This window comes from Manacus candei, unplaced genomic scaffold (assembly GCF_025592945.1).
Source record: "Manacus candei isolate 608988 ecotype Guabito, Panama unplaced genomic scaffold, ASM2559294v1 h1tg000015l, whole genome shotgun sequence".
NCBI lineage: Eukaryota > Metazoa > Chordata > Aves > Passeriformes > Pipridae > Manacus > Manacus candei.
Window position 1 is genome coordinate 16475206 of NW_026138063.1, and position 16824 is coordinate 16492029.

General features: G+C 38.0%; 1 protein-coding gene across 2 annotated transcripts in view; it reads right to left on the minus strand.

The window, feature by feature from the left end:
• Positions 1–947: 947 nt before the first annotated feature.
• Positions 948–16824, minus strand: part of COL4A3 (collagen type IV alpha 3 chain) — a 65513-nt gene continuing 49636 nt past the window's right edge. For both annotated transcript variants that reach the window (XM_051781269.1, XM_051781268.1), the window contains 17 exons: positions 15868–15957; positions 15356–15495; positions 14450–14576; positions 14099–14179; positions 13341–13439; positions 12387–12437; positions 11286–11471; positions 10475–10605; positions 9960–10032; positions 9289–9360; positions 9048–9167; positions 8129–8227; positions 7332–7544; positions 6525–6702; positions 5395–5509; positions 3931–4103; positions 948–3674 (listed from right to left, as the gene is read on the minus strand). In XM_051781269.1, coding sequence (XP_051637229.1) covers positions 3590–3674; positions 3931–4103; positions 5395–5509; positions 6525–6702; positions 7332–7544; positions 8129–8227; positions 9048–9167; positions 9289–9360; positions 9960–10032; positions 10475–10605; positions 11286–11471; positions 12387–12437; positions 13341–13439; positions 14099–14179; positions 14450–14576; positions 15356–15495; positions 15868–15957 — 2033 coding nt within the window. In that variant the 3' untranslated portion in view covers positions 948–3589. The remainder of the gene's footprint in view (positions 3675–3930; positions 4104–5394; positions 5510–6524; positions 6703–7331; positions 7545–8128; positions 8228–9047; positions 9168–9288; positions 9361–9959; positions 10033–10474; positions 10606–11285; positions 11472–12386; positions 12438–13340; positions 13440–14098; positions 14180–14449; positions 14577–15355; positions 15496–15867; positions 15958–16824) is intronic.

Sequence of the window (16824 nt, forward strand, 5' to 3'; positions counted from 1 at the left end):
CATGACTGCCCAGCCCCCTGTATTCTGTCCAATCTCCAGAAGAACTGAAATGCATCAGGCTCTACCCTTTCCCCTGTCAGGATGTTCTTTCCATTTTTTTTATTGTGTAGAAGTCTTAGCACAAGTAATTTTCTTTGACAGTTTGCAGATCCTGCTGCAGATGTCCTTGATTTTCTTGTTCAGTGATTTAAAAGGCCATCCTTAAGAGTGTTGCATGCAACACTCTTCTCTTGGTTTGTCTTTCTTATTTTCATGCTGAAATCTCAATAATAATTTTAGGTGGGCCCTCTTCTCTCTGCTGCACCCAGTCTGCTGGTACCAAACACCACCACTCACTCACTCCCCACACCCCACCCATCATGGGATGGGGAGGAGAATCGGGAAAGAAAAGAAAATAGAACTCATGTTGAGATAAGAACAGTTTTATATTAAAACAAAGTAGTATTAATGATCCTAATAATAATAATAATTGTAATAAAAAGGAGAGAGAGAGAGAAGGAGATAAAACCCAAGTAAGGCAAGTGAAGGCAATACAATTGTCCACCACCTGCTGGCCACTGCCAAGCCTGTCCCTGATCCACCATCCAGGTAACTTCCCCAGTTGATGTACTAGGCATGACATCCTGTGGTGTGGAATTGCCCTATGGAAAGTTTGGGGCACCCGTCCTGGCCATGCTCCCTCTCAGCTTTCTGTGCACCTCCTCACTGGCAGACATGGGACACTGGAAAGTCCTTGACTGAGAGTAAGCACTACAGAGCAACAACCAAAACATCAGTGGGGTATCAACACCAATTATCAGTTCTCAGTTCTCAGACTAAATCCACAGCAGCCCTGAACCAGCTGATAAGAAGAAAAAAACCACAGCTCATCACAGCATCCTATGTAGGAATATATCTAGGTAGTGGACAAGATCATTAGCTCTGGAAAGAACAACAACAAAAAAAAAAACTAACAGGAAATGGGTCTTTTATTTAGTCAAAATATTTTTATTTGGCTGTATTTAGCAGAGTACAGCCCCCATGGTTTGCTCATTATTTCCCATTTCTCATGCATCCATTCTTTCAGTACAATATATTAACACCTTGCACCTCATCAGCCCTTTCCAGTTAAGGCTCCCAAAGCATTTACAGACATGAGTTAACTAATCCTCACAACAATCGTTAGCAGTAGGGAAGTAACATGATCTGCATCTGCAGAGAGAGGTTTACACCAACTTTTTTCAAGTTTTAATTTGATTTCCAGTGTCCAGCTTGTAGTATGCCAGGCTTGACGAACATGTGTCCCTGCAGTTGTATTTCATGCTTTGGAAAGAAAGACTGATCTTGAGCAATCAAAATCTAAAGCTATTTATGAACATCTTTAGTAACTTGTTGAAGGCCACACAAAAAGTGAGCAGCTGAATCCAAAACTGGGAGCAAGGCATCGCTTCCAGTTCTGTGTAATACTATGAAACATAACCGTTTGTAACTTACCTTTTGGACTTTAAAACCACAATCTGTTCCCTTCTCCTTACACATTGTCCTCTGCTGGCCATTTCCAGCAGACTTCAACCTCAGGTGCTCACATTTGCATTTTACTAGCAAGTTTTATATGAGGGTTTCCAGGTCATTGGCTGTGTATCATATACAAGGGCCTTTGGGTGACTGTAATGAGCCTTAATGAAAAAAAAGAAACCACTGAAACCACTAAAACCCCAACAACCTAACGAGCAACAGGTGTGGTCTGTAACTTTGAGTATTTAAAGCAATCTTCAGCATTTATGGAAAAATCTAGTATGTGATTGTTTTAAGGAAAACAACCTCAATCCCAAGCCTGGTTCAAATAAAGGACTAAATATTAACTTGACATTAATACCTTCTTATCAGTAGTGCATCTGCATAGAGATTCTTCATAAAACCCTGCAAATTCACAATTATACCTTGCAAACAGAAGTACTACGACTGTTCAAGCAAACAATAATTTTAAAATATCCATTCAGTCCATGTAAATGGTATCCTCACGTTTGCTCCATCGTAAGGTACTGGCATGGAACACAGACAAAACCTTTTCTTAGTTGGGTTAACACTGAAAATTCAAACAGTCAGACAAACACAATGCAAGTATTTTAACAGAAACAATATAAAATTTCACTGGCTTAAAAAACACCTAAATGAGAAATCTTGGTTATTTCACTGAATTGCTAGACCCTACATTTAAGTGGTGCATTTACAGAACTATTCAGATGAGTTAAGCTTCTCCTGTAACACTAAATACTGGAATTCTGATAGACTGTGCAAGTATTAAAAAAAATTAACATTTTAAATGTCAACATTACAATTTTAAATAGCCTTGCAAGTGCAATGTTATAAATATTAAAAAAAAAAACTTCAGAGCTACAATTTTATATAAGTTATATGAGTAAATGAAAGTGCTTTTCAAGTATTTATGTTCATTTACAGTTGGATTCTCTTGTATAAGTCAGTGCTTAGATGGTACAATTTAAATATCAGTCTTTTTTAAAATTTTGGATGCATACATTTGTCTGGATGGAATAAATGGTTTCATTTCAGAAATGTATGATAAATATTTAAATACAGAATATAATTTGTGATAAATATTTAAATATGGACTATTATAAAATGGAAATATTATAGATTTTGTTATCTATTAAAAATAAAATAGAAAGAAATCACATCCTGATGGGTGATAACCTCATAATGCCACGGGAGCCCTTGAGCCATACAGTAATTGTTAATTCCAACAGAACCCAAAATTATGATATGGTAAATAGTTTTTCTTCGGGAGAGATGAAAGCATGTGATCATAATACTGTCAGCTTTTGAGGAACTTAAAAAGATCTCATGATCTAATCATGGAATCTAATGAAAACTTTCCATCACTTTCAATTAGTCAGCCCTTAGCCACAGTCACTCTGGAGGACACAGCCAGTGCCTGTCCCCACTGTCCTGCCTGCCCAGTGCATGGTGTGCTCCCTCCTGGCCACTCAGGAACCATCATCAGCACAGGGATACAACAAAGATCAGATTCCTGTTTGCCAGCCAGAGGAAGGGTGAGGGAAGTGGGGAGATACTTGTTTATTAGACAAGAAAACCAAACCAAAACAACTCTCAAGGAATCATCATATAGTTAAAAGTGCACTGAAAATATTTCCTATTGAACCCTATCGCTCATAAGTGCCAGATTGTCATCTTATTTAAATATCCACTTGGAACACTGAACATATGTAAGCTGATACAGGAGCTTTAGCTTGTCTTGCTGTTTGAAAAGCACATGACACAAGGCAGCATTAACATCTTTCATTAAAGATCTGGTGATGCTGTGGTTTTATCATGGAGATGCAGCTCAGAAATGCCATGGTTCAGCAGAAGCCCCTGCAGATTGCCTTGACAGGCTTCCTCCAACAAAGTGCTTTGTCATTTGCCAAACACAAAAGTCAAACTGTTGCCCTGCCTCACCACAGTGCTGCACTGGCAATTTATAATTTTCTCTCCAGACGCAGCTGGACTTTAATAAATTATAGCTCTTCAGAGTTAGGCAATTTTTTGTAATAAAAGCAGAGTTTCAGGTTCTATCAAGAGTGGCCACTGTTTAGATTGGTCTCTTCATGCAGACCTGACAACGACTGATGATATTTTCTAGTTCTCCTGCTTTCAAAGTCTGTGGCACTGGTCTCCTAAAAGAAAGAAAACATTTAATTTTTTTCTTTAAAAAACATGGAGAGATGATGCAATTTTGGATATGGAATTATTGACAGCAACCTTGGAATCCTTGGCTTATGAAAGCATCTGCATGCTACAGACCCTGAACCTAACAAAGAGGGATGTCTACCCTGAGGAGAGTTCTGGAGGAAGCCCCCAGAAGCACTCAGTGTCTCCTCAGGCACTTGCAGCAGGGGTGTGAGGGGTATGGATGCAGGGAAGTACAGTTACCTGAACATTCTTCTTGGATTTAACGTTGCCAACCAGAAGCTGTAGGAATTTGTGTAGTAGTTGCACGTTCCCCTGCCGTGACACTCGATGAATGGGACGGCCCGGAATTCCTCCAGACAAGATCCAGGAGATGCCAGTGCTTGGCCAGAAGCTTCTGAGCCGGCACTTGTGTACTGTAACCAACAATGCATTTTTTAATGAGAACTCATCCAGCAGCTTTTGGTAAACTGCAGGCAAAAAAACCAATCTCTTTCTAAAACATACTATATGTTCTGTGGTGTATCTTGGAGAAACCAAACTGAACACAGGTTAGTTTGATAAAACTTAAAATGAAGCACAGAAGCCTTATGAAAATTCAAACATTTATGGCATTTCTCAAGTCCTTTTTCTGCTGCATGAAAAGGCATGAAACTAATCATTGCAAAGACTGGAAAGTATCTGGCTTCTGTACAGTTGAGGACTACAGTAAATAAATCACAAATAAGCCAAATGGGTGGGTGTATGTTTTCATATTTTTTGTTGCACTGATTGCTTCTTGAAACACAAAAGGCAAAAAAGGCATTTTCCTTCTCTGATGTCGGTAAATGCTTGTAGAAATAGCTCTAAAATAATTTATGACATTAGAAAATTGGCTAGAAAATACCATTCAATTTTGCTGATGTTGGAAACAAGCAAATTATTTTAACCAGATGCTGCAAAAATTCTCTTATTCTTTTCCAAATTTATTATTATTATTACTACTTAGAGCCAAATTGGAGGACAGACAACAAATTTCACACTAGTCCTAAAAGGACTTTAATTCATAAAAAAAAAAGTTGTTTTTTTTTTTTAATTCTGTCTTTTATGTTCATTTGCTGACATGTCTATGACATTTCACAGGCATGAATAACAAAGATAAAGTGCTACATCCTCTAGTATAGATACACCTTTATTCCCGTAATTAGTTCTCAATTTGCAGTCACATTATGAACTTTCTTCACTCCTATCTCATTATGGCATCAAAATTGCTGAGGGAGTTTTTTGCTTTTTTTGATTTTAGCTTTCTGTGTTCAGTCCCAAGTTCCGGTTTTTTGAAGAACTTCCTGGCATACAAGTAGGTCAGTTATTTCTGTGTTTTTGTGTTCAGCACCAGTTTAACCACTCCACTCTCCAACTCTGTCTCCTAGATCTTAACATGACATATGAAAATGAGTGCATGCAGTTATTTTTGTCAGACTAAAGTCCTACAGTTCCCTTTTCATCTTTTCCCTTTTTCCTCCTGCCACCTATTTCTGAGGACACATCAGAGTAGTTGTTTCTATGCTTTTGGAATTGAATAAGAATTAATAGGATTATTGTCTACTTCTTGGCAAAGGCATAAAAAAATTTAACAATGATTAAGAAACAAATGAGCTATGAACAGCTGAAAACGCCAACGAAAATCTGAGGACATAAAACTAATAAATCAAATCATTATATCCTTACCATTACAAAAGAAAAACCCTTCCAGAGAGATATCCAGCCTTCTGGACATGCAGGAACTACAGTTGTTTGGCTGTGAACTGCTATTACCATTGCAGTTCCTTCACACACAACACACCTGTGAAGGTGAGCACAGTACAGATATGAGGGAAAACATGAAAGCAGAACAATTTCTCTCTTCTAGGACAGTAGCTACCTCATGGCAGGGCTTGCTGTAAATGTTACAACTCATACAGGTTTTCTCTGTTTAAAGAGGAGGTAAGTAAATGGAAGGTAACCAATATACCTCATTTTGCAATTGCTTTGTAATCCCTATGAGTAACACCAGACAAAAAATTGTTTTAAGATGGGAATTAATCCCAGAACATTTGAGCTTCCTAATTTTGCCTTTAATGAAGTAACAAGTGAAATTTTACCTTTTTCATGTGCTCACTACTTTATGTTGCTGTGGTTTAGATGAAAGTTCTGTACCTTTATTTGCTAAAATTAGAAAAAGTAATCTTTATTTCCTAAATGAGGAAACTGTGAAGCTGAGCTACCAGATTGCAACAACTGGGTAGGGCAGGACAGATGCCTTTCCATTTTGGATTTTGCTGCTCTAGGCCCTTCATGCTTTTAGAGCTTTTTCTGTTAAGTTGCTCTTCATCCTTCTCACATGCTCTAAGCAACGAGAAAGGGCCACACTTGCACAAGGATGTTTCATAGCAGAGATCCTTTAGTCCCAGCTCACAATGTTCTTTCACCAACTACAGTAAACATATCACTCATCATTGAAAGCAGAGCTTGATTTGTACTGTATTGTAAAATAACATGTCTTTATTTCATTTTAGTCTGCCTCTGATATACAAAATGATAGGGTTTTAAAAACAATATCACTGCAATCAGTAGGACTGTGCCATCTTGTGTTGGCATAGAAGAGGCTCTGTGATGGGACCCCAGCTGTATTCTAACTTTTCTGCAGTATCACTGCATATTTGACATATTTAGGTGAGTAATCAAAAATCAGGTTTTTGAAGTCAGTGCTTGTACTGGCTGAGATGGGCACGTCTTTGCCTAAGACCTTTGCTACTCAAAACAATTTATGATGTCTTTGTGGTTCCAGGGCAGAAGAGCTGAAATTCTGATCCTCTTACCTGCTTATATGGGGCTCCAGTGCCCTGCCAGAAATAGGTGCCATGTCTGGGGGCATTACCACTGCAGTGGACAGCCAGTAGGAGTAGTCATTGCGAGAGGCAAAGCTGCAAACATCATTGGGGCTGCAGAATAGGAATGGCATAGTGGTAAATCTCTGCAGACAGCTGCCAGCTGTTCCTAAAAGACAAAGGAGGAGAGGTTTGTGACAGACTGGAGGTTATATTTAGTGCAGCAAACAGAAGAGCCACACAATGGCACCCAATCCACTACAGTAGGAATTAAAACAGCTGGTCTATAAAAAGTGTCTGTACAGTAGAATTATCTGAAAGTAACATGCTTATGGTTTATATAAAAATATCTATATAAAAAACAAGGGCTAAGAACAAAATCTGTTAAAATAGTATGTTCTTGAATGGTATCAGTCCTTGACACAGTGATAGGAATTCAGCTGTTTTAGCAGAAGTTTCTGGTGACATTTTTCACACATTTTTCAGCATCCCATTTAGTCTCCGAAAATGCAAGATATCCCCTCAGATCCTGTGCAAACATTGGGAACATTTATACTAGACATCCATCCATAAGTAACTGAATTCTTCCTCAAAACCTCTAAGGGAATATAGGAGGGCTGGAAAGAAAGGGGTCTTTCAAGCCATGATTGCTGAATTGTCACAGAGCAGCAGATCGCTGGAGACAGATGGTTGACACCAATGTTCATCTGGGACACTTACTGTAAGTTTGGTCTCATGACAACTTAGCATTACTGGACTCTAAAAAAAGGATCTGAATTTTTTTTACTAATACAGTACCGAGATCTTGTCCATGTGCTCGTTCATTTCCTTGGACAAAAAGCAGGGAATAGCCAACATAGATCTGGGATGTCCCACGTGGGCACGAAGGAATCTTTGTTGTCTGACTGTGCCGGGTAAAGATAAAACCTCTTCTTGTTGGACCAGCAATGATAGTACCTGGTGATCCAGGTAACCCCTGCAGACCTGGAAAGCCAATCAGTCCAGGTTGTCCTGTGGAGGGGAAATAAATATGTTTGCAAAAATTATCATTTTGTTTGAATTATCACTTCATTTAAATTAGTGAAATCATTTGAAAACTAATAAAAATTTATCAGTAAGAAGATACAACTTGAAAATTGGTAGTATTTGTTGCTAGATATAATAACTCTTTCAGACCTAGCTCAGGTAGCTTTACACTGTGTAGTTTCACGAAATAGTGAGGTATTTTAAAGAACCATGGCCATTTTTACAAAAAATAGCTTAAAGACATTTTGTCAGGCCTGAATAAAAACATTTAGTTCTATTTTGATGTAGTAAAAAGGCACTCCAAAACCTAGGGATTTCAAGTGAATAAACAGATGTGATTAATAACAGAGCAGCACAGTCAAGGCATATTTTTGTAAAATATTATTTCAGTTGTGAACGTGCCTCTGTTAAAAGCTAAGAATGTGCTTACATGTGCTTGTGGCCCTACAGCTACTTAAATGTTACAGAATCTCAATACAGGCAAAAAGAAAGATTTACAGAAATCAGCAATACAGTTTATCTGTAAATTCAGTAGTGCCAATCTAAGAGAGATATCTGGTTTGCTGTACCTCTTTCTCCTGGAAATCCCCTGTCTCCTTTTGGACCAGGCAGTCCTGGATGACCTGGATGACCAAAATTTCCTGGTAGACCTTTTACTCCTTTAGGTCCTAAATTGGAATCAACAAAAAACCAGAAGCATATAGCAGTAGTTACTCTAGATTTTAATAACTGTTGGAAAATAATGTTAAAATCCCCACATAAATGTAGCTGTATTAGAATAAAAATATCAGCATGAGTTTACTAGGTTTTGAGACTGTCTGCAGTGCTACTGCCATCATATTTCCTACCAGAAAGATTATACAGAAACATTAAATGTACTAAAGAAGAATGCCATGTAGCAAGTCTGCCCCCTGAAGAGCTCCCTTCCTGTGGGGTGCAAAGCTGTGGTACTGGGAAGGGTGGCCAAGTACTCCCTGCACATCCACCTCTTCCTACCTGCTCCTTGCTGCCCCATTCCTCACAGCTCTGGCAGGCTTCACTTCTGGTGCCAATGGAAAAGTAACCAGCCTCTCCTTAACCTTCCCACTCCCAGACTGTGACAGACACAATCGCTTTGTAGCACATCTAGAACTTTTATTATCTAGACTTTTATTACATGTGGTCATTTCCCCCACAAAATGATAAACATCCTGAGCATGGTTCTGGTTTATGAAAACAGTGAATGTTTTGATCCAAGTTTACTTATTATTGCACTGTTAGGCTTATGTTGAGGGACATACTCATTCACTGCAAGGGAGGAGGGCAGGTGGAATGGGACAAGTTATAAATATAAGGGTGTTAACAAGGTACAAAAAACTATTTTTAAATATAGTGAGGTTTTTTTAAAGACATGTCAATTTTCTATGAAGAAGCATGTTTTCCCACCAACCCAAAATGTTCCACTAAGGAGCACATACAAACATGCACAGAGATAAAAATACAGATCACCTGGTAATCCAGGAATCCCTTGAATTCCTTGATCACCTGGTGCTCCTGGCATTCCCGGCAGTCCAGGAGGACCCTTGCTTCCTGGGATGGAGAATACTCTCCCAGTGACTCCAGGAAGGCCTAGGAGCAAAAATATGTAGAAGACCTATTGCTTTACATTAAAAGAAAGCAAACAAACTACAAAACAAAACAAACAAATCAATTTAAGTCAGCTGGTATTGGAAGGAGAAGGGTTGGTTACCATGCTGGCCCTTTGGTCCCCTTGGCCCTTCTGCACCTTGTGGTCCAGGGGGCCCTTGATTCCCCTTTTCTCCTAAAAAAGAAAATTGAAGATACATCTGTCTGGTTTAAAATGTCAAAACAACTGTCAAAGTGTCAGAGGCTTATTGAAGGGTCCTGCATGATCCATGCAAAGTTCCCAAAGGGTAACACAGCCTATAGATTCATCTGAAATGTGAACTGGACTTCTTCATCTCTGCTGTTACTGTAGAATTTGTAGGTCAAGTGCACTCCATTTATGAGGAGGTGTTGTCGTGCCTGTCTTTATACAATGGCTGGTCACATAAACCTAATTTAAAATCTCAGCTATGCCCTGTTTCTGTCATTGAATTTACAGGTCAAGTGCTGCCTTCAAGTGCAGTTCAACTCCTTTTAACCCTACTGCCAGTTATGCTGAAAGCTTTAAGAGTGTTGTGTAGTTTTTCAAGTGTTTGAAATTCAATTTGGACACATTCATAGGATGTACCTCAGTGCTTCCATTTGGAGCTCACCTATACTCTGATCTTCATGGCAAAACCTCATGTCTCTAGAACCACTCCTCATACTGTTTAACAAATAATATTATAACACCACATGTAAATGCTTGTTTTTGACACACATATCTATTATTATTCATAATAAATATATGAATACCTTTTACACCTGGGAATCCAAGAAATCCAGGGTTCCCTATGGCACCAGGATAGCCTGATCTACCTTCTATTCCCTGCAAATCAGATAACATCAATAATAAACAGGAGCAGCATTTGCACACTATGAAGTACATTTTCTTTTTGTTCTGAATATTCAAAGCATTATGTTCACAGAATAAGCTGCAACTAGAATTATCTGCTCCATTTTTGAGCATGTTAGAAATAATTATGCTTTTGTTCACATTATTCTGTAATAGAGAACAGCCAAGGAAATGACATGCCAGAAATTCAAGAAAATTTCTTTTTTGTCCATTAAAATCCATAAAACCTACTTCTCATATTTATTTTGGTCTTCCCTCCATTACGAGTTTTTTTTTTAAAGATATGTGAGGGGTGGAGGTGGGTTTGTTGGTTGGTTGTGGGTTTTGAGGGTTTTTTTATCATCATGGGTATTATTTTCATGGTAAGAACAAATTATCAATGCAGTAAGAAACAAGCAATATTCCTTTCACTGACTTTTGGACCTGGAGGGCCAACGTCACCAGCTGGGCCAGTTGGCCCTGGTATTCCATCTGCTCCTCTGACACCTTTGCTTCCTTTTATGCTGGGAGTGGAAAGACCAGGAAGCCCTGGAAAACCAGGAGCACCTGTACAGAAACAACAGAGTAAGTAAAGGCTACTGCCAACAGCTTTGCACACAGATTACATGCAACACAGGGAAACATTCAGTGGCTCCATAATGATACTCATGTTTACCACCCCATCTCAGTGATTTCCAAGGAATTATACCCACTTTAGAAAAAAAATACTCAAAGACTTTTTCCTAGCCTGCTAATTTAAGCTGAGATCAGAACTGAGTTCTTGCAGTGTTCTATAGCACTACAGGTTTTTGAATATCCTTCAGTTGTAGTTAAGCCTGGAATCACAGAATTAATTTAGGTTGGAAAAGACCTTTAAGATCATCAAGTCCAATTGTAAACCCAACACTGCCAAGTCCTCCACTGAACCACGTCCCTAAGTGCCACATCTACACTCTTGCTATGTCACTTTAAAGTTGGATCTCAGCTGTCCTACAGACCATATGTGAAGAAAACGAGATAATGCAATTGAGTGGACTGCAAAGCTTAGAGTTATTTCAATTTACATGCCACTGCACAGATCATCTTGTTGCTTGCAATGGTAATATTGCACTAACTGCTAAAGGAACTACCTGTTTAATTATGAAGCTCTCTTGGGGGAATAACCCTTTCAGCCTTGGATTCTGGACAGGCTAACTTCTGCTTTCAATTACATAATTTCAGATAAATAAGGAGTTATAACAACACACCTGGTCTTCCATGTGCACCAGCAATTCCTCTGTTGCCTTTTTGGCCAGTGATTGCCATGCCTGTTGGGCCTTGAAATCCAGGTAACCCCACTAAGCCAGGAGGTCCAATGGGTCCTTGATCACCTGGATGGCCTTTCATACCTGGAGGCCCAGGGAAACCAGGCAGCCCCATGTCCCCCTTGATCCCTGCAAAGTATAAATGTTACATTTTGGGAGTGCTGTCAAGATGATGAGGTGATGTGACTACTCAGAATATGTGTTTCCTATAGCACAAAGGTGGAATTCAGCCTTTGTTTTTAGTATAGAGTCCCCAGGGCCACCTAAAGAAAAGAAGTTGTGAGAACACAGGACTCACTGCAAGGCAGTGTACACACTGTGGTTTGTTTATTTTAAAACTCCACTTCAGAGATTGCTCATACCAAGGAATAAACTTGGTATGAGAGAATATTTATTGATGCATAAGTAGAAGAAATGCTTCTATGTAGATCAGAATTAACAAATTCTTTTAAACTGAATTCCAGGTAGGAGCATCAATATGAATACAACAAAATAAGAGACTACTCCAAAGGGATATTGTTCTGAAACTGATCTTGAAGTGCTTTAAATTTACTTTTTTAAAGTAAAGCAAATCCATGGATTTCTACCAGCACAATGCAAAACATAAAAAATGTGAAGAATCCCCTCAGTCAACTGTTCATCAGTGTAAAAAGGAAGATAAACAAAATTAAAATGCAATCACTGCAGCTTCCTGAGAGTATGCTTAGTATTCAGCACCACCTTCTGTTTGCATGGGGGTATACTCTATTAATCAAATTATGTATCATAATAACATTTCAAAAGCTCTAGAATGTGTATGTCACCTTCACAAGACCATAAAATTCAGATTTTTTATTTCCCTTTTACAGTAGTCTAAACTTTACAAGCAACAACTCTTGACATTTAATATATAGGACCAAATCACAGATCAAAACCACAGAATAACTCTTGACTTCCTCTGACACTCTTAGTGCCATTCAAGTATCTGAAAGCAGGATTTGACTTAAAAGAAGCTGATTTGGGCATTTATAAATTAAGGGATTGCTTTTTGAAAAGCCAACTCACCTCTACGACCAGGAATACCTCGAAGGCCAGGGATGCCTCTCCCTGGTGCTCCTACAAAATATTAGTCACATTAAGTCCTAAATAATTGTTAGAAAACATCACAGTTGTCTACCATTTCATACATTTCTTCAGAATTTACTGAATAAAAATGTAGGGTTTGGTTATATGTAAAATATAATTTATTATTTCCATTTCTTCTCTACAGAAACACAAATTTAATTTTGTACATTCTACAATAATAAGCTTTGTCTTCTTTTCAAAAGAAAAAAACAGAACCCCCCCCTACATTTAAGTTAATTATCAAGAAAAACAGAAAAATAAATGTAATTACCTACAGAAGAAAATACGTTAACAGTGATTACTTCAAAGTTATTATAAAAAAATTTTCTAAATACTGTGAATGTCTTCTCAGTATCCTCTTATACTAATAGGCAAAGAAACATTTTCAGTGTAAAATGTGAAAACATTTTCTGTCAGAATTCAGTAGAGGACTAAATCTATCTGTGGACAAGGTTCACATCAGGAGTGACATTTAAATAGAATGTTTTACAATCCAAGGTCCTTGTCATGGAAACCTTCACTATTCATGTAAGGAAACACTGTGATTCATTTTATTTCCATGTAAGACAGAAGACTCCTTTAAAAGGGTTTTGGTTCTTTTAATCTCTTTAAACACATAGGAATTGTTAACAGCAATACTTTGACTCTTGCAGACATTAACAGTTTCAGGTGACATTAGCAATAATCACATGTATAATAGAGTATTTATAAAGCATTTGAGTTGTACAGCATGTACAATAATTACATAGAAAAACCTGTGAATGACCTACTTATAAACTTATCTTTGGCTCCACAGAAGCTCCTTATTATTCCTTCCCAAATAATCCTTGTCAGATTAATTGCAGAAAAAAAAAACAATTGTAAAATAGAATGAAAATATTTCAGTGGTGTTACCTGGTTCTCCTTTTGCTCCTGGGGGACCAGGCATACCATCCTGACCTTGACTACCTCTTTCACCAACAGGTCCATTTTTTCCAGGGACTCCAACAGCACCTGTGAATTACAATAGACCACGATGCCATTTGCACTTCCATTATTCTGCATGTCAGTGGGAAAGACATGACTCCCTTTTATTAAAATTTAATTAGTTCAGCTACTTCAAAGATACCAAAGATGTGTTGGTATATAAACACTGGTAAGGAGCAGCATATAGTTTTTGTTGAGCTCACTGGACTTCAATGGATTCAATGCCCCCACTATTTTCACAAGCATAATAAAGCCTGCAATGCATACCTACCTCTCTGTTGCTGTATATTTACACACTGTCCCTTAGGTGTATTTTTAATTCTGTTTTAGTTGTTTCTTCAACAAACAACTACAACTTTGTCCCCTCTTTCTACTCTAATTTTCTTCTCCTCATCTAGCTATATCTTAGCTTATTATTCTCTTTTAGGAGGTAGAGCAAACCTTTCTTATAATTGTGTGCATATCACACCTTGAGACCTCTGGATATATATTAAAAAATAAAAAAGGACAAAAAGCTTTCCAGTACTGAAACAAAATCAAAGCTTCTTGCCTCAGCTGAACTGATAACATTGAAAACTGGCTGTTAAAAACCTTATCTGGAACGAGAGGAGGTAAACAAAACCTCAAGTTGAAATAAAATCCCAGACCAGGGGGCAGTGATTCAGGAGAGATGCTCTACACCCTACCAGGAGGGCCTGGAATGCCCTGCTGTCCTGGGTGGCCCTGCTGTCCTTTTGCACCGGTATCTCCAGGGGGTCCACACTTTCCTGGAAGAACAAAGAGTGGGGGAGAGGAGAAGAGGCATTATCACTAGATGCAGACTCAGATCGAGAGCTTTGCTGTCATTTCAGCTTGTGCCAGCTGAAAAAGGGATCTAGGAGACATCAGCTGGCCTGGTTGCACTGCCCACAAAGGAGCTGGGGAGGTTCCAGCAGTCCAGTATAAATGTGCCACCCCACAGCACTCTGTGGAGCTTATTGAGAAACTTCTTCCACCAGCGTGTCACCAGCTCCCCACTCCTCCAAAATACCCCATACCTGGGATTCCTGCACCTCCAGTTTCCCCTCTGATCCCACGTGGTCCTGATGCTCCTTCACGTCCCGGATGACCCTGGGATCCTTTTTCTCCTTTGCTGCCAAGAACTCCTGGAGGACCTGGATCTCCCTGAGAAACAGCAATTGCACACAAACAGGTAAAAAGTCACATTACATTAAATACATTCCATTCCATATATGAACAACATGCAATTTTAAAGGTTGTGTAATCATGTCTCGTTATGATTTTTAGACAAAAATCAAAGCAGACTAATATGAGATCTTCTCATAATACCACTAATCTTTTAGATATAGCTAAGAAACAAAGATCTATCTTTAACCTGTATAAACCAAGTTCTGTCTTCAGGTGTTTTCACTGGCATGCAGATTTCCCTTCAATTTTATTTTAACAGCTCCTCTTTTGATCTAAACATACATTCCTACTTATCTGCAGCATATATGACCAAATGTAATATATACTGAATGTAACATATTTTGCTAAGGAAAAAAATAATCTCGTGCAAGGATATTACTAAACTTTCAAAACCAACCAGTACAAGTTTAGATTACAGAACTGTGGCATTTAATAAGATGATTTTTAATGTACAAGTATTCCTACTGCTGACTTTTTCAGTGCAAGTCCTTGTTCTTAATGGATGAGGAACTTTTACAGAAACAAAGTTATTTCCAAGATGTTCCATCTTTACAAATAAGATATTTTTGCACAAAAAAAAGTGTGATGAATTAAAAAACTTCTCCTAAGTAATGACACAACAGAATTTTCATATCTCATGTCACTAACAAATAATCTACTTCTGCAAACTTTGTAGCTCTTGCTTGCATGCTGTTCTGTTTCTATAGTCAAAGGCTCTGCTCATTGCCTAATAGGACAATATTTCCACTGCATACCTTTGGACCAGCTTCTCCTGGAGGCCCAACAGATGGGTACCCAGGATCTCCTTTGTCACCTGGAAAGCCACCATAGCCTGGTAGCCCAGGGTCACCTGATGGTCCTGGAAAGCCTGGAGATCCTTTCTGCCCTTTTGGACCTGGAAAAATACAGATATTGATATGATTCTTAAAGGGATCATAATTGCATAGCACACCTTGTGTTTTTGAACTACTGCTCATATATTCAGATATTAATTCTTCAGTGAAGTAATTTACAGAGCCAGTGTTTTTATTTCTAAACATATTAAAAATGGGTTCTTACTTGTAACAATATATAAATTAAAGGAGTTCTATTTAATTTAGAGAGAGAGGGAGAACTTCATTCTGCAAATGTTGGGGTAGTGGTAAGTCTATAGGTACTGCAAAGAATAAATCCCAGTCTAAGTATTGTGTGGTGTTCCCAGCTCAGACCTGTGCAAATGCTTCTATACAGTTTTATGAACTTATAATATGGCTTGACAGAAAATTACCTGGAATTCCCATGAACCCTTTGTCTCCTGGTGCACCTGGAAATCCATGTTCTCCAGGAATCCCTGGAAGACCCATAAATCCTTTGACACCTGCAAGATGAAGAAATAAGTGTCATCTTCCCATGATTGCTTTAGACGCTGGCTGGCTGTTAGAGCTGTCATGAATACAAATCTTCTACCACAGCCCTTCTTTTGGTATATTACTATTTTATAAATAATCAACATGCAGCCTCTTGCCCCAGACACAGATAAAATTATCATTATTGTTGTCAGAAGGTCAAGGAAATAATAAACACCTTATGTATCAACATTAAAATTAATATTTAATATTAATAAAATTTATTATTAATTAAAATTCCTCAGCACTTCGGGGCAGGAACTGAAATATACTTTTGCAGAATTTGATCAAGATCATGGATTTGTATTTGTGCACTGTACTCTTCTTTCATTGTTACCTCCAGTTCAGTCTGGTTTCTGGGCATGTCACAACACATTATTACTCATTCATTATGGATTTCTCATGACTAGTATGTAATAAAAACCTCCTGAGTGTGATTTAGGCACCTTTCCCCCCAGTCACTTATCTTTAAATTAATTTGGCTAAATTAGCATTCAGTTTAATGACTGCAAGATCTAGATGCATCTAGAATGTTTTTGAACTTTCTCTCTAAATTCCAGAGTACTAGCAATGCCTCTCATTTTTAAATCTGCTTTTCACTGCAAATCTGCAAAATTTCAAAATACAAGCCAAACATGTAGTCTTTGAAAAGGAAAAATTAGTCTGAAATTTAAAAAGCTTCTAAAATATTTTTGTGCACAATTGCAATGTTGATATTTTAGAATTATTTTTTAAATAATATCGGTGATTCAAACTCCACCTTTTATAAATATCAATTTTTATTCATTGACTTCATCAGCTTTTAGATTTTAAAACTGTTGTTATTCAGGATTTAATAT